This window comes from Juglans microcarpa x Juglans regia, chromosome 8S (genome assembly GCF_004785595.1).
Source record: "Juglans microcarpa x Juglans regia isolate MS1-56 chromosome 8S, Jm3101_v1.0, whole genome shotgun sequence".
Taxonomy (NCBI): Eukaryota; Viridiplantae; Streptophyta; class Magnoliopsida; order Fagales; family Juglandaceae; genus Juglans; species Juglans microcarpa x Juglans regia.
Window position 1 is genome coordinate 13,888,283 of NC_054609.1, and position 27,254 is coordinate 13,915,536.

Here is a 27,254-nt window from a genome sequence, read left to right on the forward strand (position 1 = left end):
TCTCTTCTCCCAACGTCAAACTCTCTCTCTCTCTCTCTCTCTCTCTCTCCTCTAAAGCCCCTCCCTAACTCTCGTCCTCTCCGTCTAGTTCACGTAACTCTCTCTCTACCCATGTTTCTCTCCCTCTCTCTCTGCGCATTATTTTTCACCTCGTCTCGATGTTGTCCAGGACTCCCAACGCAGTGTCATGTAACTTATAATATAAAAGAACAGAATGAAAGAAAATGTGGGCTGAGTTTGGCGCCCGGAAAACGGGTCAGTGATGTCCCCTTTTTTTTTTTAAATGACCAGGTTGCGGATAACCGGGTCATAGAACCAGATCTATAATTGGATTCGGATTTTTCTCATCTGCCTGATATAGTTCGGGCGGGTAACCACCCAGTTGTACAGGATTTTTGAGTTCCAAACTAGACTGAAAAAAAAAACCGATCCGGTTGCACACTCCTAATTTTTTTATACTTTTTTAAGGTGAGATTTTTTTTATTTACAAAGTCTTGCGTAAAACTTGTCTATTTAAAATTTATACAAATCATTTCTCTCTTTATATTATTAGAACTTCATTTTTTGGAATTTAGATATGTTAGAGTTTCTAACCGATTTTTAAAATTTAAATAAGAGAGATAGATATATAAAATGGATCTTACAATATTTATGATTGACTAAATAGATTTATGAGAGAACATTATAATCTCAATAAATATTAAGACCTATTTTGAATGTTGATGTATCTTTTTACTCTAAATACTAAAGTTTGAACACAAACCCTTTAGACATATAAGTCGCCTTCCATCTAATGAGCTGGTATTACTTTTTATGTGTATAGATCCCACAGCCCCTACATAAGACAAGTTTTATTGTAGTATAAGCATTGTTTTATCTTCACTAATCCAAGAGCAACAAAATAATACAATTATATCCAAAATTAAAGAAATTAAAGAAGAGCCTTTTATGCAAGAAAAAAATTCTACTTAGCAGTCAAACATCGCAAATCTGCTTTTATTTTTTATCTTTTTATTGTTTTTTCTCTTAACATATGTGTAGTGTAAGGCTGCTGAATAGAATAACTCGTCATAGAGCATTGGCTAAAGATTATGTATTTTTCTTTATAAAAGGAAAAAATCTTAATTTTACCGACATGTTAACTATTTTAGTTAACTTAGTTCAAACGCATACCATATTGAATTAGTATTTCATTATTTTCCATATCAGTAGTTGTACTTTTAAAATTCAATATTCATATGTTTTGTTTTATGTAACGACCATTTTTATCTAACTATCATTTATATCTAACCTTTTTATTTTATTTGATCTAATGGTCTTTTTTTTTTTTTTTTTTTTTTTTTATCTAACTTACAAATCACCATTTTCTTAAAATAACCATGAATAATTACATTTCATGTCTCTATTTTCATTTGGACCTCACATGACTAAGCAAATGCAGGACGGTTTTTAGTCAATTTCAGTTAAAATTGAGCTACCTATGTTTTAGGAGTCAAGTTCAATAGAACTTGTTGCTACAATCCATGAATGATCATTAATCCACATTTCTTTTTAGAGACAAAAAACTTCCTTGCACTATTGGGGATGGAAGAGGTTGTTATGGGTCTCTTGAGCATATGAGTAGTGATCAAATTCAAGAAAGTATTATTTGCATGATAAATGTTTCAGTCATAAAAAAATCTCATATAAGTAAACCTATAAATTAATGTGACTTATATTGTAAAACTATTTTTTTATTATAAAATAAATCTAATACATCATATGAAATTATATTAATTTATAAATTTATTTTTATGAAATTTTTTTGTAACTGTAACACTTCTATGTGTGCATATACACAAGGAACACATGAGAATTTCGTAGATACTACGAAAATAAAAGAAAAAACAGTTTTATTCTAAAGAGGTTCATAAGTTGTAAATGTTTTGCAAAAAACTTCCTAAATTTTCATTTTATCAATTTACACATTAAACTCGATCACCATTATTAATAAACTCTTTTTTTCCACATTTTGTTAATTAACAACAAGTCTTTACATTCCTAAAAAAAGGAAAAAAAAAAAAAAAAACAAGAAGTCTTTACATCATGTCATAACCAATGAGCACATGACACTTGACTAGTCACACTGTATGAAGAATATTTACAAATAAATAGAAGGTTTAAATATCAAATTGTTTATTTTTATTTTAAAAAATACTTTAGATACAAATGGATTATATAAAAATAAATTCATAAACTTGTGTGATTTAATGTAATATATCAGATTATAAATATATTTTTATTGTAAAATAAATCTAACAGATTTTATGAAATTACAGCAATTTATAAGTTTATTTTATATAATTTCTTTATGTATGTTACAATTCTCTTTTATTTTTAATTACTCTTAACTTCCCATGATTTTAAAATTAATAATTTGGGATGATTGTAAATTGATAAATTATAATTATAATTATAATTAATAATTAAATGGTATATTTTGAAGGAAAAAAAAAACTGAAAAAAATCTCTAAAATGGGGCCCAAAGTGGAATATGTGTGTAGAATGATTCTTTTGAATTGATTACAAAATTTCAAGGGCAGAAATAGAATCAAAACAGATCCACCCCTGATTAGGTGACGTGTCAACAAACTAGCTTCTTAAATTAAAGTGGTGTGCTTTCACGCGCGCACACAGTCCGCTCTCTTCCCCCCACCGAAATATTTCCTTAAAATTTATAATTTTTCAGAATGCTAAAATAGTAGGAGGTAGTGGTGGAAAGTGAGAGAGCGAGAGAGAGAGAGAGAGAGAGCGAGCGGCCATGGAAACTGCGATATGCGGTCGAGTTCCTCTTTCACCTAGCCATGTCTTTAACCCTACCAAACTCGGTACCTCTCTCTACCTCGCTTGTTCTTCTTTTTTTTTGGCTTCAGTTTTTATTTGTAAATGAAGAATTATTCGTAATTTCATCGTCGTAGCTCTGTCAAATCCTCCTGCTAAAATTTTCAAGACCGTTTATAATTTGGGTTCATTTCTACTATGTAAAGATTTTAAATTTTCTTCCATTTTTGTTAAAAGAATCGTATCGGATTAATTGCAGGGGACAAGTATTCCAGTTATAAGCAATGCCCGAACCGGACCATTTTGATGACAGTATCGGCCGCTGGGCCTGGGAAAGGTGGCGGGTTATTGGAGAAGCCTACCATTGAGAAGACGACGCCTGGCCGTGAATCCGAGTTCGACTTGAGGTATAGCCCACCCACACACACAGTGACTTGCCATTATTCTCATACCGAGCTTGCCTTGAATAGAGCATCTTTGTCAAGTCCCAAATGATTAATAGTCGGGAACTTTGTTAACTCACAAATTACTCAGAAAGGTTTAACTAGTAGGAAAGGGAGTAGTTTTAATTATCCAATTAATACTCTTTTACACAACTCTATCACACCTGGTGTGAAACGCCGTCTTAATAATTTGGGGCAACAAAATGGAATTTCGATTGAAACAAGGTAAAACAAGGTAAAGAAGAGATGCCATGGTAAATACCATTATTCCTAAAAGTTTAAGTTTATAGGAAATGGTGAACGTTTAATTCGTACTTTTAAGGGCAAAGCGCCAAGGCCAAAGTGCTTTTACAAAAGCATACGTTAAGCATGCTGTTTGACGCGTTTTTTAGTGAGCTACAATCGTTTTTTTTAGAAGAGTGACCTTAATGTGTTAAAAGTGCCATTTTTGTTGTTTTTTTTTTTTTTAAAAAAAAAATTATATTGTAACAGTTTTAACTATTACTGTTTGTCTGTAATATTAATTTAGATGAAGTAGATGAGAACAATGAGCTTATTAAGACAATGATGGCTGCCCTATGCTTAATGATGGGTATGATTATTTACTTTAGGATTGCACTGTATTACTTATGAAAACAAATATTGCTTATGTTAGCATAGAAGTCAATATTAATGATTCTTTTACTTTTTTGGTCATTGCCTTTTGGATATATCTTGATTACATTCTCTTGATATGGCTATGAATATCATGGATATGTTCTAAAGCACAAGAGAATTATATCAATTGCTAGGTTCAAATTTTATGTAATTGCTTGATCACTTGATTGTCATGTTGCATGATATTCACTAATTGAGTTTATAGGTTAAACATATTACTATCTTGCTTTCTTTATTGTATTTTATGAACAAATTTGTTATTATACATATATATATATATTTATATTCTTTTTTTAAAAATATGTGCTTTGCTTCAATCAAGGGCTTTGTGCTTAAGTGCGCCTGACTTTCACCAACAGTGATGCCTAATTACTTGCAATCTTTTGGAATCTCTCACTCTTTCCAGCTTTGACATGTAACCAACATTTCAATAGAAAAGAATAACCATAAAAAACCAATAGAAATCTGTAAGTTAGAGGTGAGCAATGTGCTTTTTTGAGCCTTCCAAAATCCAACATATATGTCGTTTGGACACTTGTCCTGCAGTTCAGAACAATGCCCTGAACCGTTGATCTATGAATACAACATTTAATTCTCCATCTATACAATTCTTGCAGAGTCTTGGAATGGTTGGATTCCAAGGCAGTTTCAGAATGTGGTCGGAAAGAGTAATGTGTTATTTTGTCTTTAACTTGCATCGTCATTTCCTTGTTATCTGTAAGATCTGAACATTAAGTTCAGTGTATTCTTACAGATGCCTTCGTGTATCAGCACAGGCTATGGTCGGATTTCTTGTCCGGATCGTGTAGGGATGAAAATTTGAAGATAGATATGTACTACAAAACATCTTGGATAGGGTTTAAATGACACTCTGCTATTTAGGTTTAAACTATTGGAGGAATCTATGGCGTTTCAGTTTCTGCATTATTATAGATTCGACAACCAGTGGTTTTGTATTCATTGATTTGTCAGAGTTGAAGAGTGAAGTTCTTTAATCAACAAGGCATATCTATGATCAAGTTAAATACCAAATAGGGGCCATCTTATTACTGTGCCTCACTGAAAACATTTTGATTTGTGATATTTTGTTGATGTTATTGCCTGGGAACTTGAATCGAGCGCCCGAGTATTTGCCAGGCATGGCTGTGTTTTTCAACTTTTTGCTTTATTATTTTATTGTTTCACATTTTTTTATTTTGGACTATTTAAAATTATTTCTCTATTTTTATTTATTTTTATTTTTTAAAAATGATTTTAGTTTGTACATGAATTGAAGGTTTGAAATTTTTATTAGTTTTTAGCCATGTGTCCACATGTGGCATGCTACGCCAGACTTTCGTTGAATGTTTTAATTGAAGTATGATGGAGGGGAAAAAAATCCGAGCGAAATGATAAAACTGAAAACTTGACGAGCGAAAAGATAGTACTGCAAAATCCAAGAGTGTTTTTGTACTTGACCCTTCAAAATAAAAGAAAAAGGGTAAGCGCTTTCTTATTTTTTGCATCACATTTTGGTACCTCGATCAAATTCATCTTTTGTCCTGCTATGTTAATGTAATAATTCTCCAAGTCAATCTCTTCTGTACATTCCACAGTTAGACATCTTATATATACATTTTTTAAAAGTTTATTAGTTATTACAATGCATGTACTAGATGAATTGGATATACTCAAACCAATACAAAATCGAGTTAATTTGGTTTTCAAAACTGATGCAAAGCCGAACTGAACTAGTTTTTTTGGTTTGTCAATACATTGCTAACGTGTACATCTTGATTTTGGTTGTCTTGTTGTCTTTCTATTTATGCATCCATGAACTAATTTCATGACTTCTCCACTGTGTCTGCCTATCTTCTCTTAATTGAATGCTATTTTTCTTGTGAGCTCAACTTCTGCCAGTTGCTCTGTGTTCTTCCTTGTATTGCTGTAGGCCAAGAGCATACCATCAATTTAGGTACAGGAATAGAAAGAAGGGAACATTCTTTTTTTATTTGTTCTTTTTTGGTCGGGCCTTCCAGGTTGTTGATTAAAGATATATATCGATAATCCCTTTCTTTAAATCATAAGAGGGGATTCAATTACGTTAATTGCTTTGAATTTCAGAAAATCGAGGAAAATGGCGCCACCTTACCGCGTTTTGCTGCACAATGACAACTACAACAAGCGGGAGTATGTTGTCCAAGTTCTAATGAAGGTCATCCCGGGAATGACCCTTGACAATGCAGTTAACATCATGCAAGAGGCACATCATAATGGCCTGGCGGTGGTAATCATATGCGCACAGGCTGATGCTGAAGAACATTGCATGCAACTGAGAGGTAATGGCCTTTTGAGTTCAATTGAGCCTGCCAGTGGTGGGTGTGAATAGCGGCATATCATCACAAAAATGCATGCCTGAGGCAACGCCTATAATTTGTTTCTAGTGTTAGAATTCTGTTCATATGTACATAAACCCCAAAAGTCCATATTAAGATGAACCTTTATTATCATGTTTGCCGAGTTATAAGACGTATCTACTGCTATACATCAGTGCTGGTTCAAATGGATTTTTATCTTCTGTTTGTGGTTGTCAGTTAGGGATTTGGCTCTGGTCCTGGAACTGAACCACTCACCTGTCCCTTGCACTTGTCATGAAACACATCTATCCCATCTAATTGTTGGAACTGGACCCAAGGCAAACCCATCAATTAATCTGTATTGTATTGAAATTTGAATGGTATTGCTTCAGATACTTCAAATTTTGGAGAATATTATAGCATACGTGAAGACCGAATTCTCAATTTATTTTACTTTCTCTATTTTCTAAATGAAATGATATTAAATTCACCAGGCTGGGTTCCAGAAATTAGAGTTGGACTTGTTTCTAGGCTGTACTCTGAGAAGGGTCCAAATCCAGCTACATTCCGCCTTCCTACGATGGGAGCGAAGTTGAAGATCATTAAGGAACAAAAAAAACATCAAATCCACCACGAAAACAAGGGTTCTATTAATTTAGGAGTGGCAATTTGTGTTTGTGGATTGTGTTCATATCATGTTAAAACATTAGTATTAAATTATATAAATCAACCCAAACAGATCCATTTTTAACTAAACGTCCTAAAATCTTAACACGACGCATAACAAGTGACACAACACAATCTGCTTAATCTGTTTAATAATTAATTCGAAACTGAGTTGAGAGAGATCAGAGAGTGGGAATAAGAAGGGAATGAAGCCAACAGAAACTTTTGCTTTCTAGTTCTTCGCAAGGGCATAGGCTGATATTTGATAATTTACCCAAAAACAGCCACCTTTTCGAGCTGAAGGAACCCGATTACTACAATAATAACCTTGCGCTCGAAAGATATAAAGCCATACAAGTTGAGCTAATATAGTTTTCAAGATCAATTCAAATCCAAACCAAATAATTTAGTTTGCAGACACCACCTAATACAAAGTGATAGGGATTGGAAGGGAACAAGAGAGACCATGAGATTTGAAAGCATCTTTGTAGTGTCTGCAACTATTATCTGATATAGCAACTGTGCATTTGAACGATATGCAAAGTATTTCGTTAAATCGGAATGAATGAATGGGCATATAACAGCCGCAAACAGTAAGCCATGGAAAACGATAATAGAGCAAGACATATTAGACACAGGCTTTGAAGCTTTTACAGGCCCGACAAAAGTGAAGTGTGATGAATCTAGCAAGGATAAAGGATCAAGAAGTTGATACCTAAGCATAAGATATGAAATATAGCAAATCAATGGCTTGAAAGAGTAAAGATATACAATATTAAGAATGATGCAATGGAATCATCTACCCAACGATGGAGAGGGAAACAAACCTCTGATACTGCCCATTGTCGAGAAAGATGGCTTCTCAAGGGCATTTTCTTTGAATATAAGATGCCCCATGCTCTTCATACCTGTGGATTGCACACGGAAGAAAAAGAAATGAACTAATCCATAAAATTTAAAATATTTTATTCCTGTTCAACACTGATTTTTGCAAGCACGACTACAATTTTTCTTTCCAATAAAAAGGTAAAACAAAACAGAAGGGTTAAGATGTTCCTTTAAACTCTCCTATGCTTAAATACACTGTTCTAAGTGTAATCTTGAGGTGAAACTTACTCAGACTTGGAGAACCACATCTGCTGGAATGAACCGAGAGAAGCTAATATACTCCCTCCAATCCAAACACTGCAAGAATACTCATCACCTAAGTTAGACAAAGCACCAGTACATGAATGTTGTATACAAACAAGAGAACAATTGAAGAAAGAAGACAAAGTGTATGGATCTTTAAAATTCCCAATTGTGCAATATTATATATATTGTATTATATTTATTAATCTATAGGTAGAGTATGTCTTGTGTGACTTGGGTATACAGAGTCATCAAGCAATTAAATTACTTGACATGACCGGCTTTTAAACTTATACAATTGGTCATTTACCGCAGGAATGGATGACACAGCTCAGCAGGACCAAAACTTTTGTTTTGAGAATTATATATGTTAGATGGTCAAAACTTCAAAGGCTGACTTCATCTGGGGCTTGACGTAGATGAAAGTAACATTAAGTGAATAATTGATAGTGATTAATTGAGGTTGAAAGGTAATGGATTCAACCTTACCACTGTATGTAGGTTGCCCTAGTCACAATGTACCTTGTAAAACAAGTTCAAACATTTCTATATGGATTGGAGATCACAAACACAGGGTGAATCACTCAAGAAACACAAATAGTCCTCATGGAAGAATCAAAGTTAATAAATTTATCTGACAAAGCATCAGACATGTTGAGTAGATATTGTAATATATGATATTGTAAGTCATTTCAGTTCTTGATTACAAAAAGCTCACAGTAAGAAGCGTCTATTTTTCACTTCTAACAAGTGTGATTGACCAAGTTCTGGACCATCTTCTGGAATCTTAACTGTCAACATTGACTGCTCATCAGTTTTGGCCAATTGAGTGGGACACTGGGATGTACTTTAATCCCTCATATGCTACACACTATTCATTTCGATATGATGAAGCTTTTCAATCAATAAAAGCTATGGGGAAATGGTGAACAAACAATTACTAGGAATTTAAACTGCAAGCGAAGTTACAGTCGTTGAATTCATTATATCTTACATTCTGCCCATATTATAAGCTATGTTAGCCAGAGATAGATTAGACCCTCTTCCACGTATGCTCACAAAGCTATACTATCTTTCCTGCTGCAACTTAACCCCATTTTCACCAGCCCACAAGAAAGGGTGTGATGATGTCTTTCTCTTTTCCCCTTTTCATCAAAGGGTTACTTTTTTATATAGGTAAGCAATCATTTTATTCATGAAGGCAAGGCATGGCCCAAGTACAAGGGTCATATGCAAGAGAACACCTAGCTAGGAGTATAAACCGTAAATGTCCATTAAAATCTATTGCATAAACCCAAAGAAAAAAAAAAGTGTTAAAAAAGGAGTTTCAAACTTCATTCGTAGTCCTCAGATGATTCTCAAATGGAACCATCTTCCATATTGCTGCAACTTGAATTACCATATAGACCTCACCAAGATGCAATCAGATCCACTACGCTTCTTGGCATGACCCAAGCTTAGTCATTTCAGATAGCTCAAACAATCCAACAGTGAAGTAATAGATCATCTACATTTTCCCCGTTCTTTTATATATACAACACCAATCCACCACAATGATCTAACATTTGCTAAGGTTATCCATGGTAAGGATTTTCATTAAAGAAACTGTCTGGATAAAAAATGCTGTTTTAAGGGTGCCTTAAGTCTTCCAAATATTTCTAATTTACTTGAAAAAAAAAAAAAAAAAAAGTCTTCCAAATATTTCTCCAAGGGATTGTTTCTCTTATTGGATGAAAACCTAATAGAATGAGCAGATAGTACTTCCCTTTCTTAGAAGGGCTTCAAAGGGCCTTTTCTCCACCGCTGATTCTTGGTCTAGAAGTGTGCAATATATTCATTTTTTTAAAGTAAATAAATGTACAATAGATTACCAAATTTGTTGTTAATAACATCAGTTTCCCAGACTTGGGCTGCACTGAGAAAGTTCACATTCCATTGCAAGGAACCGCTAAAAAATTTCGTAAGGTTAGCTACTGAGACTTTTTACTCCTGTGCAACTTCGTACACTTCTGGAAACGCTTTTTTGAGTACTCTTATCACCAAAATATAGGTCATGTCAAAGTTTTATCTTCAATCCATCACCCATCTCAAGATGAGAAGACCCCCCATCCACTTTTAATGTTTTTCCACAAACCCGCCCTATGCGGTCCATGTACCTCGTTAGTGCCCCATTCACCTGAGACTCCACCGAACTTGGCATCTACTACATCCTTCCATGAAGCACCCCTTTTATTTTTATACCGCCACAACCATTTTCCTAATAGGGCCCTATTGAACAGTGTCATTTTTCTTGATTCTCAAACCACTGCTCGAGATTGAGGAGCTTACTTTAGCCCGATTTACTAGGTGAAATTTGAATTCTGCACCTACTCCACCCCATAAGAAGTCACACTGTAGCTTCTCTATCCAATTCGCCACACTTGTAGGAAGGGAAAACAGGGACAAGAAATATGTACGCAAATTAGAAAGAGTGCTTTGGATCAAGGTGATCCACCCACCTTTTGAAATTACATTTTCGTCCAACTAACCAATCTCGCTCCATTTTCTCAATCACCTTTCATCAAAGGGTCACACGAGCCAGTGAGTAATATTACAAGGAAAACACTATAGACACAAAGGGATCCCACACAATGACGTGGCACACTCACAGTGTGCCCATTTCTTTTTTTTTTTTCATTGTTTTTTTTTCTCCTCCCGTGCGAGCCCCCTCCCCTCCTCCCCCTTTCCCTCTCTGTCTCCGCCCCTCTCCACCCTTCGCGTCGCCGCCATGGTGGTCGGGGACCACCTCAGGGCCGGCAGAATCCTCCGGCGGTCCAAGCGGCACCGTCCAGCGAGGGGATGGGAGCTCCCGTGCACGGCAAGCTACGACAGAGAGGGAAAGGGGGAGGAGGGGAGGGGACTCGCGCCGCTTGGACCGCCGGCCCTGAGGTGGTCCCCGACCACTATGGCGGCCACGGAGAGGGCGGAGACAAAGGGAGGAAGGGGGGGGGGGGCGGGGGAGACACGGAAGGGAGGGGAAAAAAAAAAAAAGAAAGAAAGAAAGTGGGGAGACGTGGCACACTGTGAGTGTGTCACATCAGTGTGTGGGATCCCTTTATGTCTATAGCAGCCGTCATATTACAATGATGTTTACTGAGTCTTTGTTTTATTAGTACATTAATGATGCTTACCCAGGCATCAATATGATATGATGATTATAGTCCAAGAATTTTTTATTTTAATATTCAAAAAGAAAAGTATAATATATATTTTATTTCCTTTATTCATTAGGCGATGACAACACTTTTGATAGAAAAACCAAAATGGGAAATGCTACCTAGACCAAATCTGAATAGGAAAAACCTCTTATCCAACATCATTAATGAAGGTAAACAGGCCCTATGAAATCATTCTTGTGCACTTGCATGGGCACACAGTGCATATCTATGAATATACACCCAAAACATGGAGAGAGAGAGAGAGAGAGAGAGAGAGAGAGAGAGAGTACCATCTTACCTGAATCTCCTTTCTGTTGCATTTCCACTCGCCAATACTTTAACTCTAGCAGCTTGAGGAGACTCCTACACATGCAGGATGCTTTCTCAAAAAAGCAAAATATCCAAACCTTATGCTATGTTTGGTTCGAGAAATTTTTAAAAAATCCATCTTTATTCTCCAAAAAGAATTTTCAGCTCTTGAAATTTTTGCCATCTAATCATTTGTCTTGGGTTTTGAGACAAAAAAACACAAACCAAAACAAGTTTGAAAAAATCCCATCCAAAACATTTCCCAAATTTTATTTTTTATTCAAACAACTTTTCAGTCTACATCTAAAAAATTTTAATTGAAACAACTTGTCATTTATTGCTACCCACTTTTAAAACCCAAATACAAAATACATCTCAAAATTCTTTCAAGAATTTCAAAAATTTAGAGTTTTCACTCTCCAAGCATGCCCTAAAATTCTTCATGACTTTCCTCAAGTGTGGTGTGAGTGATAGTGTGAGAGGAGAACGGGAGGGGATCCACAAAATTAAAACTCCAGGGAAGATTGCAGATGATAAGTTGAACGAAGTACTAAAACCCAAACAATAAGGTCACCGATGTTATTTCAAGTTATTTAGCTGCAGGAACTCTAAGATGGTCATTTGATACTTAAAGCCTACTGCAAGATTGAACCAATTTATGAAATTAAAAAACAAATACCAACCAGGGAGGGAGTTCATCAAGAGTACAGGGGGAAGGGGAAATAAGAAAAAAAGAAAAGAAAAGAAGGCTGTAGGTGATGATTCAGGAAAACAATATACTTCTAGCAAGTCTTTCTCAAGTCGTTCCTTCAACTGTTGTACTGATGCCGTGCCACCAGCAAGCTGTAAAAAAGAGAGACAGCCAAATTAATCGGAAATGCTCCAAGTTACTAGAACCAAAGAAAGTTAAGTTAATTCTATCATTTTGTCTGTGTACGTGTGTCTGATCAGGCAACTTGCATGAAGAAATCAGAAGAGTCCCATGGCAAATATTTTTTATTGATATAACAATTCAATAATCTTATTAAGTTACCAGTTACCAGGAAGTCTGCATACATGATACGGTGGAAAATTATGGTACTTTTATCAAATTTGCTAACAGAAGCTGGTCATTGCTTCTAGATTCAGATTTAATTGCAAATGAAGTTTTGGACCTTGATCACGTCAACTGAAAATTCTTTTTTTTTATCAGTAAATAAGAAATTTAATTGATAATAGGCGAAGCCAAGTACACGGGACGTATACAAGAGCCACACCTAGGCATGATTGTCTAGAGATACAAGAAAATCATGTACATTCATGCCATTAAAGTCTATTACAATTGACCAATGGAATAAAGTGTGCAGAAAAAAAATTTTAAGCTCATCCATTGTTCGTTCACGATCCTCAAAGCTGCAATTTGAGATCTACCCCGGATGCCTTGACAACTAGCCAAAAAGTCAACAACCCTTCTTGGCATTACCCAAATGAGCCCCACTCTCACAAAGATATTGTTCCATAAACTCATGGCTACATCACAACGCAATAATAGGTGATCCATAGACTCGCCACTTTTCTTACACATGTAACACTAATCCAATACAATAAAGCGGCGTTTCTTTAGATTATCTAAGGTGAGAATATTCCCTAACGAAGCTGTCCATACAAAAAAAGTTGTCCTATGTGAAAATTCTTTTTTTTTTTTTTATAATTAATAAGAATTTTATTATCACGAATAGGCATAGCCCAAGTACACAAGAAGTATACAAAGGAAATACCTACCACACTCTAGAAAACATGAAAACTAAAACAGAAATAGATTCAGTACATTCTCATTATTCCTTACAAAGATCTTAGCCCACAAACTCAAAGTAGAAAAGAAAAAGTTTCGAAGATCTTCAAAAGAGCACTCCCTGTCCTACTTGAAAATTCTTACTTTATTTACTGGTAAGTGGCTTTGGGGAGAAATGGTGTGCTTGGATAGCATATTATATCTGTACAGTTCACTTTTCTATCTTGGTGAATGGTTCACCGGTGGGTTTCTTCGATTCCTCCCGTGGTTTAAGATAGGGGGAACTGCTCTCTACATTACTTTTTATAATCATCATGTAACTCTCAATAAAATGATTTTGGGCCTTGTGGAAGGTGTTTTTCTGAGTTTCTCCATGGTTTCTCGATGGGGAAAGGTGATTACGACTCTATTGATACTTCTCATCTACTTTCTGCTAACGATATTCTCATCTTCTATGGAGCAAATTTCGGGCATATCCAATCATTGAAGGCTCTCCTTTGTTTTGAAGTTGTCTCGGGTTTGAGAGTTAATCTCTCAAAGTCTGAATTGGTGCCGGTGGGGGTTGTCCCTGATACGGTGAATCTAGCCTCTCTCTAGGGATGCAAGGTAATCTGCATTATCCATGAAGTATCTTGGCTTACCACTGGCGCTTCCTTTAAATCAAATAGGATTTGGAATGTTGTGGTTGAAAAGGTGAAGCGCTGATTGGCTTCTTGGAAGAGGTTGTACTTGTCTAAAGGTGGTAGGTTCACTTTGATTAAAAGTGCTCTTTCTAACCTACCCACCTATTTGTTCCTGCTCCCCACAAAGGTTGCCAACCGTATTGAGAAGTTACAACGAGACTTCTTGTAGAGTGGGTCGGAGGAAGAATTCAAAGTTGGTCAATTGTTTGTACACCAATTTCTGGGGGTGGATTGGGGATCCGTAACTTGATGAAGTTCAATCAAGCTCTGTTGGGTAAATGGTTATGGGGGTACCAACACGAAAGGGGGTCCTTTGGGAAGTCTGTTATAGATTTGAAGTTTGGGGAGGATGGTACTCGAATGGGGTACGCAGTCCATATGGGGTGAGTTCGAGGAAATACATTAGAAAAGGATGAGAGATCTTTCGAAGACATGCACATTTTGTGGTGGGCAACGATTCTCGTGTCAGATTTTGTACGACAAATGGTGTGGTGAACAAAGCCTCAAAGACACCTTCCTTACCATTTTTTAGCTCGCATGAGTGAAGGATGCAACGATAGCTGACCTCTTGGTCTTTTCTAGTGCCTCCCCTCAATGGAATGTAGTATTTCATTAGGGTAACCCAAGATTGGAAGTTGGAGGCTATCACAAAGTTCTATGCGTTACTGTATTCTGTAAGCATGACTGAGGGTACCATAGATAAGATGAACTAGAGCCCCTCCAAGAAAGGTAGATTCACACTCAGATTGTTCCACCACGTTTTAACAAGCCCAAGAATGACCACCTTCCCATGGCAGACAAAAGCTCCTCTAAAAGCAACGTTTTTTGTTTGGACAGCATCCTTGGGCAAGATTCTTTCCATAGATAATCTGAGGAAACATTGGGTAATGGTGTTGGACTGGTGTTGCATGTGTAAGAAGAATGGTGAATCAACAAATCGTTTGCTTATACATTGCAAGGTGGTCAGGACCATGTGGGATGACTTGCAGGAATTGGATTATCATGGGTCATGCCTCTTAGACTGGTACATTTTCTAGCAAGTTGGAGAGGCCTCTGAGGTAATCCACAAGTGGCATAAATATGGAGAATGGCTCCTATATGTCTGAGTTGGTGTATTTGGCGGGAGAGAAATGATAGAAACTTTGAGGATCATGAGAGAACAATGGATGAGGTTAAAGTTTTTTTTTTTTTTTATGACGGGGGAACTACCCCATGGCAAAGCCCTTAGGACTCACTCATGGAACCTAAACCCCCGGGGAGACTAGCACATCAACCCACCACCATGGCCTCCCACATAAATCGCAGTTTGATCCTAGGGGGAATCGAACATATGACATGGGGCTCATGCACACAAGTTCACTCTTACCACTTGGGCTACCCACGTGTGGGTTAATTTCTTATGGGCGGGGGGGCTATTGATTTGAATGGGCTAAATGTCCATGTTTCTACTTTCGGTTTAAACCCTAGTTAGGTACTTCTCGTGTATACTTCTTGTGTACTTGGGCTTTGCCTCCTTTATGAATAAAACTTCTTGATAGCCTATCAAAAAAACTTAAAATGGGTTACACTCTAAGTTTTCATTACTTAGTTGCACTTTATAATTTTAAGAAAACATGAAAAGAAAAGGATATAAGAATATAAGAATTTAACGAGTGAGAAATATATCCTAAATAAAACCTTGAAAAATAACAAGAGACATTGACTTTACCAGTATACTACTAAATAACTCTCTTCGAATGTCGACGTCACACTTATTAATGCTCTCTATGACCTGAATGCATTAAAAAGGATTTAGTAAACCATGAGCAACTAAATAAACAATTAAAGAGTAAAGAAATGCATGTTTGTATTAATAAAAGGAGCTTACCATTTGTGGCAACCCTCGAACAGAATGAATAGTCTCAGCATAATTCTCCATACCAGGAATTGTCTAAGATTTACATCAATAACAAAATTTAATGTGTGAATGCATACCAAAAGTATTGAAGGGAATATTGATTTACCAAGTAAACTAAATAAGCACATAAGACCATTGAGATCTACATATCAGTTCACTACTTAGCATATGTCTATTAACAATCTCACTAATATTTGAGAATTAGATATTAATTACACATGTAATGTTCAAGAAATGAGCAGTGATCTAAGTGGTCATGAAATGAAAGTTAAGAGAGGTTAGCAGGTACAAAAGAATGGTATGGGGAGAGGGTTCATCAACCAAATGTGTTTACTTTGTCAAAAAAAAAAAATACAAAAAACTAAGTTCAGATTAATTTCTAATGGAAAGGAGTTAAAAAATGTCATATCTACAAACCGAGGAAGATTATATGCATACTTGGAATAAATTAAAATGCAGAAGAAACTGTTGTAATAAAGAAAACTTCTCATCAATTAGATGGTGTTTACAAGTGAGCTATAGACAACTGTCCTCACAGAAATAAAAGCTGTGACTCCAGTACCATTTGTAAGAAATGAAAGCACAAAACCTGGCACCCCAGGTAAAGAAAGCATACAACAAGCAAGCCTCACGGGACAAAAGCCAGACTACCCCAAACAGTGTTTAAAATTTCCTGATGTGAATGGCAACATCTCCATTGCTGTAACCCATAAAGATGGAAGTTTACAAAATAACTAACCCCTTTCGCCACCTTTGTTGAACATTTTCAGGATCACAACAATTAGACCAACCCAGAACTTTGAACTGCATCCACATGCAGACAAAGCCATGTATTTTTCTGACTAGTATTTCACCACATGACTTATCTTTCAGATTCTTATCAATATAAAAGAAACCAAAACAAGTTACAATAAGGAAGCTCACATAACAGAGAATCGTTTGGATTTTTACAGGTAGAAGCCAATTAGCCAATAAACAAGTAAAATGACTATCTCAAACCCATAAAATCATAGCATACAAGACAAGGTTCATTTTTAAAGACAAATATTAAAACTCTCAACTGAAAGGAAAAATGGAATACAATAGAACTAAAAGATACACCAAAATTTCAATTTTATGTGCAAAATATATAAAAACTTGATATTTGTACATTTGCAGGCCACTCACCTGAACCAGTGATGGATTAAATAGAACATCAGGAATCTTGAATCTGTCAGCTCCAATTTCAATTGTCCTGTGTTATAGAACCATGAGATTACAAGATGGAAAACAACACACCATGTAATCTGATTGCTGTAACGAAAATATACAGGACTTACTGGCCGTCGGGAAGCTCATATGGCGTCATTGGGATGTTCGAATAAGCACTTTCTGTACCAAGGATCCCATATCAGACTGCTTGGTATGATCAATGCTTTTCAAGCCTTAAAGATAAAGCATTTCAAAAAACAATGGAGATTTGGTCTGATTAGCACTAACAAGATTGTCAACGTTCAATCATTAAAGAACATGGCCAATTGAATATCGTCTATCACTGATGTGAAATATTGATTAATGGCTTCTTAGGTTACTATGTTTTCCAAGATGATATGTAACTAAGTTGGGAAAGAATTAAGTTATCTCAATAGTTCTTAAATTTGGTTCATGGCCCTCATACCCTAGAATGCAATTGTAGCATACAAGTGTGCCACAAAAGGAGCCTTTTAGCCTAGGAACATAAATTCATCTTCTCAAAAGCCCATGATTCAAGGTATCAAATTACATTTTTCTCAAACATATGTGCTAGACATGGCACTTGAGTACATTTATTCAAACAATGACCAAACTGGTTGAATTCATGTCAGCCACATCAGATCCAGCCTGTATCCACAAATGTTTGAGACCTCTCATCATCCAATGGCGCACAATTGAGACGTCTATCCTATTTAGATAGTGCTTTCCTAGAACACTACCTGTTTAGAATATGATATGTCTATCACCTAACATTCCAACCCCAAACTATAGAAAAATATGAGGTACTGGACCTATGGCAACCTTTTAAAGCATTGAGAAAAACGTGAAAAATGCAGTTGCAGATTTTTAAGAAATGCTACGAGAAACACTGATCAAGCAAAAATAAATAAATGCTACATGAAACATTAATATGCACTACAAGCAAGAAGATATGTCAACCAATAAGATAAGCATTCATAGACATGCATATTTTATAAAAAAAAAATATGAAAAAAGAATAGATGGACAACAAAACAGAGTTTAAAAGCAGTTGATCATGTACAAATGGAGGAACACAAACCATCATACGGAGTATCTGGGGCACGGCAAACGCATTCCTTAATATCACTAGCAATTACCCTCTGCAATAAGAAAATAATCCAAAAAACCCAAAAAAAATAAAAGTGATACTCCAAGCAAATAGAATATAAATTATACAACACCTCAATAAAAACCCGTGACCAATTACAGAACCTGGGAGTAGAAACTGTAGCTTTCTGTTGTATTTGGAACATCAAGGTCTACTATCTGTGAGATTCAGGAAAGTTAAAAATGTCCAAAGAATGACATCAATTAATAAAGATAACAGTTGCTCCTGATGAAAACATAGAAAAAGGCACATAACTTAGTCTCAAACAGAGAAGTATATCAATACTTTTGTAATAAAATGACTAGTACGATAAGAACAATAGTCAAGGCATGGAATGATGCAGCTCTCTCAGATAATTCAGCTATAGTCCCAGCAACCATTAACAGTTTTGTATTTCAAAGGCCTTGGATTACAACAGCGTATCAGATTATTCAAATGGGAACCAGGTAATATTCTTGGGTCAAAGTGAACCACATTTCAGTGCTGATCTCCCCATTTAGACCAAGTAAATATGGTGTTAAAGAAACCATAAATTCGTAGTAATTAAGTCTTACGTTTCTGTCCAAAAAAGGGTCTTACATTGGCCTTCTCTAATAAAGCTTGCAAGCAACCTGAACATGGAGATATTACGATGTTGTGGTTCCATGCATAGCAAGAAATCAAGACAGGAGAGATGAGGGAAGACATGAGATTGAATTATGACACTTGTCAACTCCATACCACAAACAAGAGAACTGAATGAATTATGTCGACAAAAGAAACTACTAGTCAAATTATTTAATACCTGAAACTCTCCTGGCCGTATTTCCTTTCTCTTGAAAGAATATCTGGGTTTTATCTGCAAAAGAATAAAATGAAAACATTTGGAGAATAAAAAGAAAGGAAAAGCCAAGCAATTTCAAACAATCAGATCATCTTTCAAGATAAAAACTAATTATAGCCACTTACCGTGATACCTTTGCTTCCCAAACTTTTCATTAAGCAATCACTAAGAAATTCTCCCCCAATAGGAGAAGATACAACAGCCTATGGTAGCAAAGACAATAAACAAGGAAAAAGATTCTGTTACAAGCTAAGTAAAGCTTTATTAAAATTTAACATGGTAAGACAGGTGAATATTAATTTCATCAACCAATTTCAAGTTGTCCCTTTGTAGGGGTTGGGGGGGTGCTTATAGACATATAACGTGGACGTACTTTTCTAGAAGATAAGCTTATATAATCATGGAGTAACATTATTGTGTGGAAATACAGAATATGTATTCAAAAGATGGATGTCAAAACTTATCTACCAACAGGCCATGTTGCTTTATTGTATAAATCAATATAGCTGTACCTTTTTAATAGGTATATAGTGTCTTTGTAACAGATACAAGATCCACAAATACATATGTATGCGCAAAAAAATAAAAAAAAAATTATCAAGTATGAACACAAAATGATACCAAACTCCTTTCATAGGACAACCATACTGACATATACTCATGACTCATTGAAGAGCGCATGTATACATACATGACCTACGCACACGTGCATATGGACAGATTATTCTTGCAAATAGATAAGACGATAATTTATTGACAAGTGATTGCAAATATCATGCCCAAATAAAGATATAAAGGAACACAACAAAAGGGAAGGAAAAATTCAATTACAAACTTACGGGCGCACTTACCCACATATTGAACTAATGGACAAAAGTTTCATTTACTAAAAATGGACAGATATTAGATCCTCTCAAAACCCAGGACATATATGAAGTTGCCGCCATCCTCTAAGGGTAAATTTGGATGAAAGACCATGAAAGTCAAGGATATTTCTTAAGTAAGAAACGGTTTCATTCCCAAACATACAATATCTACAAATGTTAAAACTCCTCAAAGATTTTTCACTACCCAAAACTCAAAAAATCATATTAAAAATAAATTTATAAAAAACAAATAAATAAATAAAAATCAGATGCAATGCCACCGCCCCCAGGGTGGCCACCCTAGCGGCCACCACCACTAGCAACCCAGATTGGGATACCATTGTGGCTAAAATACTCCGGCCAACATGGCAGCCCAATCTGGACTGCCTCGTGGTGGCTAGAGTTTTCTGGCTGCCATGGGCAGTGGTGGCCAGAATGTTCTAGCCACCACGATGGCCCAATCTAGGCCGACTATGGTGGCCAGTCATGAGTTTGATAGCAAGCTTTTAAAAATTAAAAAAAAAAAAAAAAAGTTTTAAGTTATCTATTATATAATCTCTTAAGACATCTCTTAAAAATTCTCACATTCAAACATAATTTTATAATGGGGCCCACAACTTTTTAAAACTCTATAAAACCATCATTTTAAAAAGTTTTCACACTATTCACAGACACTCTTACACTATTCATGAAACCATCTCACATCCATGCAAGCCCTAAGAGTTTCATGCGCAGAAATTGGATAAAAACTAAGTTTGGTTGGCTGCATGGTTAAACTATGTATACTCAAAATAAAATTTTGTAAGAAGCCATTCTTGCACTTGACTGAAAATTGAGGAATACCTTCTGAAGAACATAACCATCATGCACTGGGGCAACCGTAGTTGATCCTCCACCACTGAATCAGTCAGTAATTATAAAAAGTATTATAAATTAGTTTTTCTTCAAGCATAGATCAAGAAATGTCAAAAAAAGGACAAATCAATTATCAAATCTCTTCACAAATTGTGCTGGTGTTCGTAGAAAGGAGAGATGGTTGGCATCTCCCCTGACAGGGACGGGAACAGCCTTCGGGCTTACCTGTTAGCACACATCCAGTTAAGGCTACCCACTTCAGTGGATCTTCTAACCCATTTTTTGTGTGAGGTGACGAGAGAGTTGTGGAATGGGATATTTAGTAGGGTCGATGTTGCGTGGGTTATGTGGGCAAAGGTGGTTGACTTGCTTGCTTGTTGGAAGGGTCTACAAGGTTGTTCCCAGGTAGCAACAGCTTGGAAGATGATCCTGCTGTGCATTATGTGGTGTATTTGGATGGAAAAGAATGCACGATGCTTTGAAGATAGGGAGCGAACAATGGAGGAGCTTCAGAATTTTTTTCTGCACACTTTACTCTTATGGTTTCCAGCCATTGTTCTTAATGGGAATAGTGTACAGGAATTCTTAGCTCTAATTTAGCCTTTTAAGAATGTATTTAGGTGTTTTCTGTGTACATAGGTCATGCCTATCTTCATTCATATTAATGAAAATTACTTTTTACTGATCAAAAAAAAAATTGTGTTGAAACCTTTTCCAGAACTTTTAAAATTCAGGGTTCAAACTTTCAATACCTCAGCAATAACAAGCATATTGCACATGAAACCAAACTACAGAAACGAATGGATGATCTCCCAATTAATAGGAATCGAAATATGCCAGTAGACATATTAACAATAATATAAATTCCCTTAAAGAGGTATTATATGTAAACCACCTTTAGGAACTTAAAACATCAAGCACTTATCAAAGAGAAAAAATAAAATTCAAAACATCATTCGAAAGTGTACTTATGATTATGGTAGGTACAGCAAGCATGTCAATAGATATGTGATCACAGAATATTTTAGCTCCTTAGTTTATGTTACAGCCTAGCCAACTACCCATTATCATCCACCATGGCTTACAGCATGGTGTGAGCACATTGCCGTCAAATATTCAATACCCCTAACCTTTTAAGCTCATATATGTGTTAAAATATCTATCTTTTCATTGGTTTCTTCTTCAGCTTTGTGATATTTTTTAGGTGCCTAACCATGTAACCCAACATAGGAAAGCAAATTCAAACATTTTCCATTTGACCCATAAAACTTAACAAAACAGTGAAAAGAAAAACTAACTTTGGGAATTCAAGAGAAAAGGTCCATGTTCACTTCAGAACCTCACGATAAGCCCCAAGCAACTCTCAAATTCAATAGTCTTACTCCATACCAAGAAACATTGCAAAATAATTGCAGAAATGTAATTCAGATATGATATACAAAGTGGCTTCAACTAAAGGGGATGGACAAAACTCTTGCATGTAGGTAGAAAAGATATGCCATGGAAACCAGTACTGGTACTCAATAGCTACATATGTCCTACCTGTCAACAACTAATGAGGTAGCACGTCCTGATGCGAAAGATGTGAGAACCTGGCATCAACGAGGACTTCAATCAATCACCATACTGACATGTCTCGATAATAGGTGGGAGAGAGCATATCAATATCTATAATTAAAGTGCTACAAGTTGAAGGGAGATCACAAATCCATAAGGGGCATACAGCATTCTTGGCCAAAAACAATGCAGGAACCTTGTACTTTTCAAACATAAGCTCTGTCGTCCTGTCAGATACATGACAATCAAGCCCGTTTACTAAACGTAAGGTAATATGCTAAAGAATAATATACAAATACTTAATAAATATTAGTTGTCACTAAAAGAATAAACCTTTCTTGATTAGGTTGGATACAATTATACTTATCAAAAAAGGTTGGATACAATTATTCAGCATCAAAAAATATATGAGAGATTTCAGTAAATAGGCAATGGTTGAAGGAGAAAACGAAGGAATATAGCTTTATGGGGAGAAGCTTTAGTTTCTACGAATTTTGTACAGAAATAGGATTCTGTTCTCGAAAAACACAACTGCAATGCACTTATGTGTAACCTTAAAGTGCTGTAATGATCATATCCTCTTTCTATGAGATCAATATCATTTTTCTGGATAAAAAAAGATGAAACAATACTAATCCCCCATATTAACATCATCACCTCCACAAAACTTATGGTCTTTTTGTTTAAATCTTCAGAAAAAGCTTCTGACGAAAGATTGTCTAACGCTGCAACTACGACTCTTTTATAGCTCCTTAATCAATTGAAAATAACCCACCTGAGGCACAGAGTGCAAAGGTGAGCTTTTAAAGGGCTTTGTCCAAGCTTATTCATAATGAAGTCAGTACATGGTGGCTGCTGTCATTCCAGACAAGTACACAAGCACTTTATTCGAAGACTCTACTAGAAAGCTACAACTAGATTTCATGAGTTGACCAGTAGACAGATACATTGACTGTTCTCTCACAATTAACAGCTTCAGAGATTAATTGTAGCAAAGCTACAAACAGGGAAGAACCAAGACAGGTGTCCTGGGCCACAACCAAGGAAAGCAGAAGTTGCTGATAAGTAGTAAGTCCTAAGCTTTTTCTGCCCCATTAAGTTTCAGCTTTGACGCAAGATAGTTTTTGGGTGAACTCCCATAGGGGTAGAAAAAGAGAGAGAGAGAGAGAGAGAGAGAGAGGGCTTCAGAGTTGACTGTTCTTAAAGGCATAGTATTATCATTATATTAGAACAGACCCTGTTTTTACAAAAACTAAATCAGTATATTATGTGGATTTTATCTCAAAAAAATATTTTTTATTTTATCTCAAAACCATATCAATCACCTTTCTCTTTGTTGTTGGGTATTAGAAGATGGTTCTGCAAGTAGCATTGGATGCTCTTTAGGATCAATCAACAGGCATTCCCTACAAGAAAAAACCAGTTATGACATACAGTAACACAATTTCAAAGAAAGGAAACTCAAAACATTATAGGATGGAAAGGAAGTACAAATTTCTGCACTGAAAAATTATATTTTTTTCTTTGGGAATGTTAAATAACTGACACCACTGATGGGTCCTGAACTCATAATCAGACCCCCGCCTAATGCACACAAGGAGGTGAAGTGCCTTTTGGAGCAAGATCACATGGGCTTGAGCTGATAAATGATAAGGAAATAAAAACAACAAAAGCCTTTAAATAGTACAAAATATTGGACAATTTCCAAGCAGTACAGATGGCATGGTCTCAAATATGACATTCAATGAGATTTTTTTTATTGGCACCAGGTGTCGAGAAACAACGTCCCAACTAATCTTGGGGGTGCACAGGCCCTTGGCAATGAATTTTCCGCCAGTGCACATCGGGTAATTAAAGGGAAAAATCTCTTAATTCGATGGCCCCTAGAGATTGTTCGCACCCTGAACCTCTGACCTGGGGGGGGGGGGGGGGGCATACCCTCAAGCCCAAGGCCTTTACCACTTGAGTCAACCCCTAGGGGTTACATTCAATGAGAAAATACATGGATAAGTTATACTTGTGAAAACATCTAGATATTAAACCCAGAAAAAATATGGTTTTAATATGCTAGCAAACATATTTGTGTGTGTGTCTGTGAGAGAGAGAGAGAGAGAGAGAGAGAGAGTTTTGGGAATTGGAAGAGAGATTACATAAAATATCTTTACCATATCTCCAAACTAGGATATATTATGTGTTCATCATTATTATCTACTGTTACAGTATTTGTATGATTCATAAGTTAAGCTATCTCTATGTCGTGAGCATATCACTTGACACAGAACTATGATCACCAAAGGACAAGTAGCCAGCCATGATCCTCAGTAATTACCTAAAAGCATGATCCCATATGCTGTCAACTATATCCCAGTCAACAACAACTCCATCCTTTATGGGTGACAACACCTAATAGATAGCAGAACAGAGGGTCAAAACCTCAAGACATGAAAAAATCGTGAGATATTCATCAAAATCCCCATACAAAACAGATAACAACTAAAAGACTTACCTCCATATTATCCCGGCGAAAACGTAAGGCTTGTGATCCGACATACAATTTGCGTTTTCCCTTGGTTTTGTCAGAATCAACGGTTCTGGCAGTGTTTTTAGAATCTACAGATCCAGAGTTATTTTCAGTTTTTTCAAGGTCGTCAACTTCCATTTGATCAATTGCTCCGGCAACCTTAACAAGCATAGACATATATCAACATAAAGTTGAACAAATATAGAACATAGAATAAAGAAAAAATAAACTACTATTTACAAATATTATGAATATATTGTGCAGCTAGCCACAATAGAATAGAATCAGCAGTGAAATCATATTGAAGAAATTCCTGTAAAAATGTCAATAACTGTGACAGTGTAAAGTAACCATGCCATCAAAGACACCAGGCGTGCCAACAGGCACAGCAAATAAGCAATAATTTCCATGCATCACAAAAATATACATCCTGTCCCTACAACTAACAGCAAAACTACACAACCCAAAATCCACTTCATACGCGATATATACATCATTAACTAAGCTAAGAAATTTTTTTTTTTTATAAGTAAGAAAACTATATTGCTCAAAGAATAGGCCTAGCCCAGTATATACAATAGGAAGCCCTGGCTAAGAGGACGCTAGAGAGACAAGAAAATCATGAAGGGCCATGCCATTAAAATCAACAACAATGGCCCAGATACAAAGCGTGCTATAAAATAATGCTAACAATTCCTCTAACGTTCTCTCATTGTCTTCAAACGTCCGCGCATTACGTTCTTGCCACAAGCACCACATGATACACATTGGAATCATCCTCCAAACTGCTTTGATCTGATTCATTCCTCCAATGTTTGGCCAGCTGGCTAGCGTTGCCACCACATTCTCCAGCATCACCCAAGCCATCTCTACTATGCTCAATACCTCATGCCATAAAGCCCTTGCAATCTCACAATGCAATAGGAGATGATCTACCGACTCTCCCCCTCCCCTGCACATACAACACCAATCTACTATGATAACCCTCCGCTTCCTCAAATTATCCCTAGTAAGTATCTTGCCCAATGCTACTGTCCACACAAAGAAAGCAGCTTTGGGAGGCGCCTTGTGCTTCCAAAGCCGTCTCCACGGAAACTGAGTATTAGGTTCTTGGGTGAGAGCCTAATAATATGAACGGACCGAAAAAACACTTCTCCGAGAGGGTAACCACCCCAAACCGTCTGCTTGTTGATTACTTGGCTTCACAGAATACAAGAGGCTGTAAAAATCAACAAAACTGTCCATTTCCCAGTCTTGTGCTGCCCTATTAAAGCTGATATCCCAATGAACTTGACTACCCACCATCCCAATGAACTAAGATAAGAAATTCGGTCACTGTTTCCTTTGTTGTTGATCAATTCAAGGTATAGAACTCGAGAGGCTGAAACCCACCTCAAGCCTCCCTACCATTATTTGTGAGATATATATTACAAGAATCACTATATTTCCACAGCTGTCTAAATGACATCAAAAATGAAAATTTTCCATAATATTTCAACTTTGGGCGCCAGTATTATCCTATTCCATTTGCTTTCAACTAAACTACACACAGAAAAGTATCCGATACCATGTATATCAGTAAACCACAACTCCTTTTAATAGCTGAACCATTAACAGTTCCCCACTTCAATTTCCTAACCCATATAGACAAATTCTAAAGAACTCAGCCCAGCCAAATCCAACGATACGTAATTACATGTCATTTCAGAATGTTCTGTGAAAAAAAACAGCAAAATACAGCTCCAGAAGAAGCATGCATACTACAATGCCATCAATTAGAGAGGCACCGAAATTGTGAGCGCTGAGAGCCAAGACTAACTACGCAGAAGGCTCGGAAAGATGCACGTTGCGAATGAGTGATTGAAGTTTGTCACTCAAACTTTGACCGGGAGGCAGAAACACTTACCGAAGGAAACACAGCTTTGGGCGCATCTTCGCCGGCGTAACCGGCTTTGCAGGTGTGCGAACCTAGGTCTATCACTATAGCCGATACCTCATCTGTAGAAATTACAAAATTGAAATTCAAAAAAAAAAGGAGAGAGTACGGTGGTGGGAAAATTCAAACAAAAAGTGAAAACAAAAACTAAAATTCAAGCACTCACCGCCTCCATACATAGCTGCCGAATTGACAGAGTGATATTTCAGGTTTGGTCTGGAGCTGGGTTAGGGTTTTAGAAGACCGTCGAACCGCGGGAGAGATGAAACTCAAAAAGCATTTATGGAGTTATGACCCGTAAAGGTGGATCTACTCCGACTCCGACTCGTTGTGTTCGGGTTTTATCCATCACCCGTTCACCCGTTTAACCTTACGAATATAGACCCATTTTCAACTCAACCACTTGCCAGACTTATTTTCTGGA

The 27,254-nt window shown here is 36.3% G+C and overlaps 2 protein-coding genes and 1 non-coding gene across 6 annotated transcripts; 2 read left to right on the top strand and 1 right to left on the bottom strand.

The window, feature by feature from the left end:
- Positions 1–2,691: 2,691 nt before the first annotated feature.
- LOC121245075 (ATP-dependent Clp protease adapter protein CLPS1, chloroplastic-like) lies at positions 2,692–6,466 on the top strand. Its single transcript, XM_041143362.1, has 3 exons — positions 2,692–2,867; positions 3,080–3,227; positions 6,024–6,466. Exons 1-3 carry the CDS (start codon positions 2,801–2,803, stop codon positions 6,286–6,288), a joined length of 480 nt encoding a protein of 159 aa, XP_040999296.1. The 5' UTR covers positions 2,692–2,800; the 3' UTR covers positions 6,289–6,466.
- Positions 6,467–7,266: 800 nt separating this feature from the next.
- LOC121245074 (actin-related protein 4-like) lies at positions 7,267–27,160 on the bottom strand. Of its 4 annotated transcripts, none has more exons than XM_041143361.1 (21): positions 26,997–27,158; positions 26,801–26,892; positions 24,880–25,053; positions 24,703–24,776; positions 23,699–23,779; positions 22,540–22,600; positions 22,359–22,408; positions 20,805–20,859; positions 19,221–19,298; positions 19,057–19,110; positions 18,377–18,430; positions 18,204–18,264; positions 17,230–17,281; positions 17,078–17,144; positions 15,881–15,943; positions 15,722–15,784; positions 12,340–12,402; positions 11,549–11,613; positions 8,039–8,107; positions 7,750–7,830; positions 7,267–7,441 (listed from the first exon to the last, which is right to left on the bottom strand). In XM_041143361.1, exons 1-20 carry the CDS (start codon positions 27,007–27,009, stop codon positions 7,785–7,787), a joined length of 1,335 nt encoding a protein of 444 aa, XP_040999295.1. In that variant the 5' UTR covers positions 27,010–27,158; the 3' UTR covers positions 7,267–7,441; positions 7,750–7,784. The 4 variants fall into 4 exon arrangements, 3 of the variants coding, with proteins under 3 accessions (XP_040999295.1, XP_040999294.1, XP_040999293.1); XM_041143360.1 differs by having other exon boundaries at positions 7,267–7,605; positions 26,997–27,157; XM_041143359.1 differs by having other exon boundaries at positions 7,267–7,637; positions 26,997–27,157.
- On the top strand, positions 20,975–21,102 carry LOC121245152. The gene has a single exon (XR_005936562.1). It is a non-coding gene; the product is annotated as a U6atac minor spliceosomal RNA (small nuclear RNA).
- Positions 27,161–27,254: the final 94 nt, after the last annotated feature.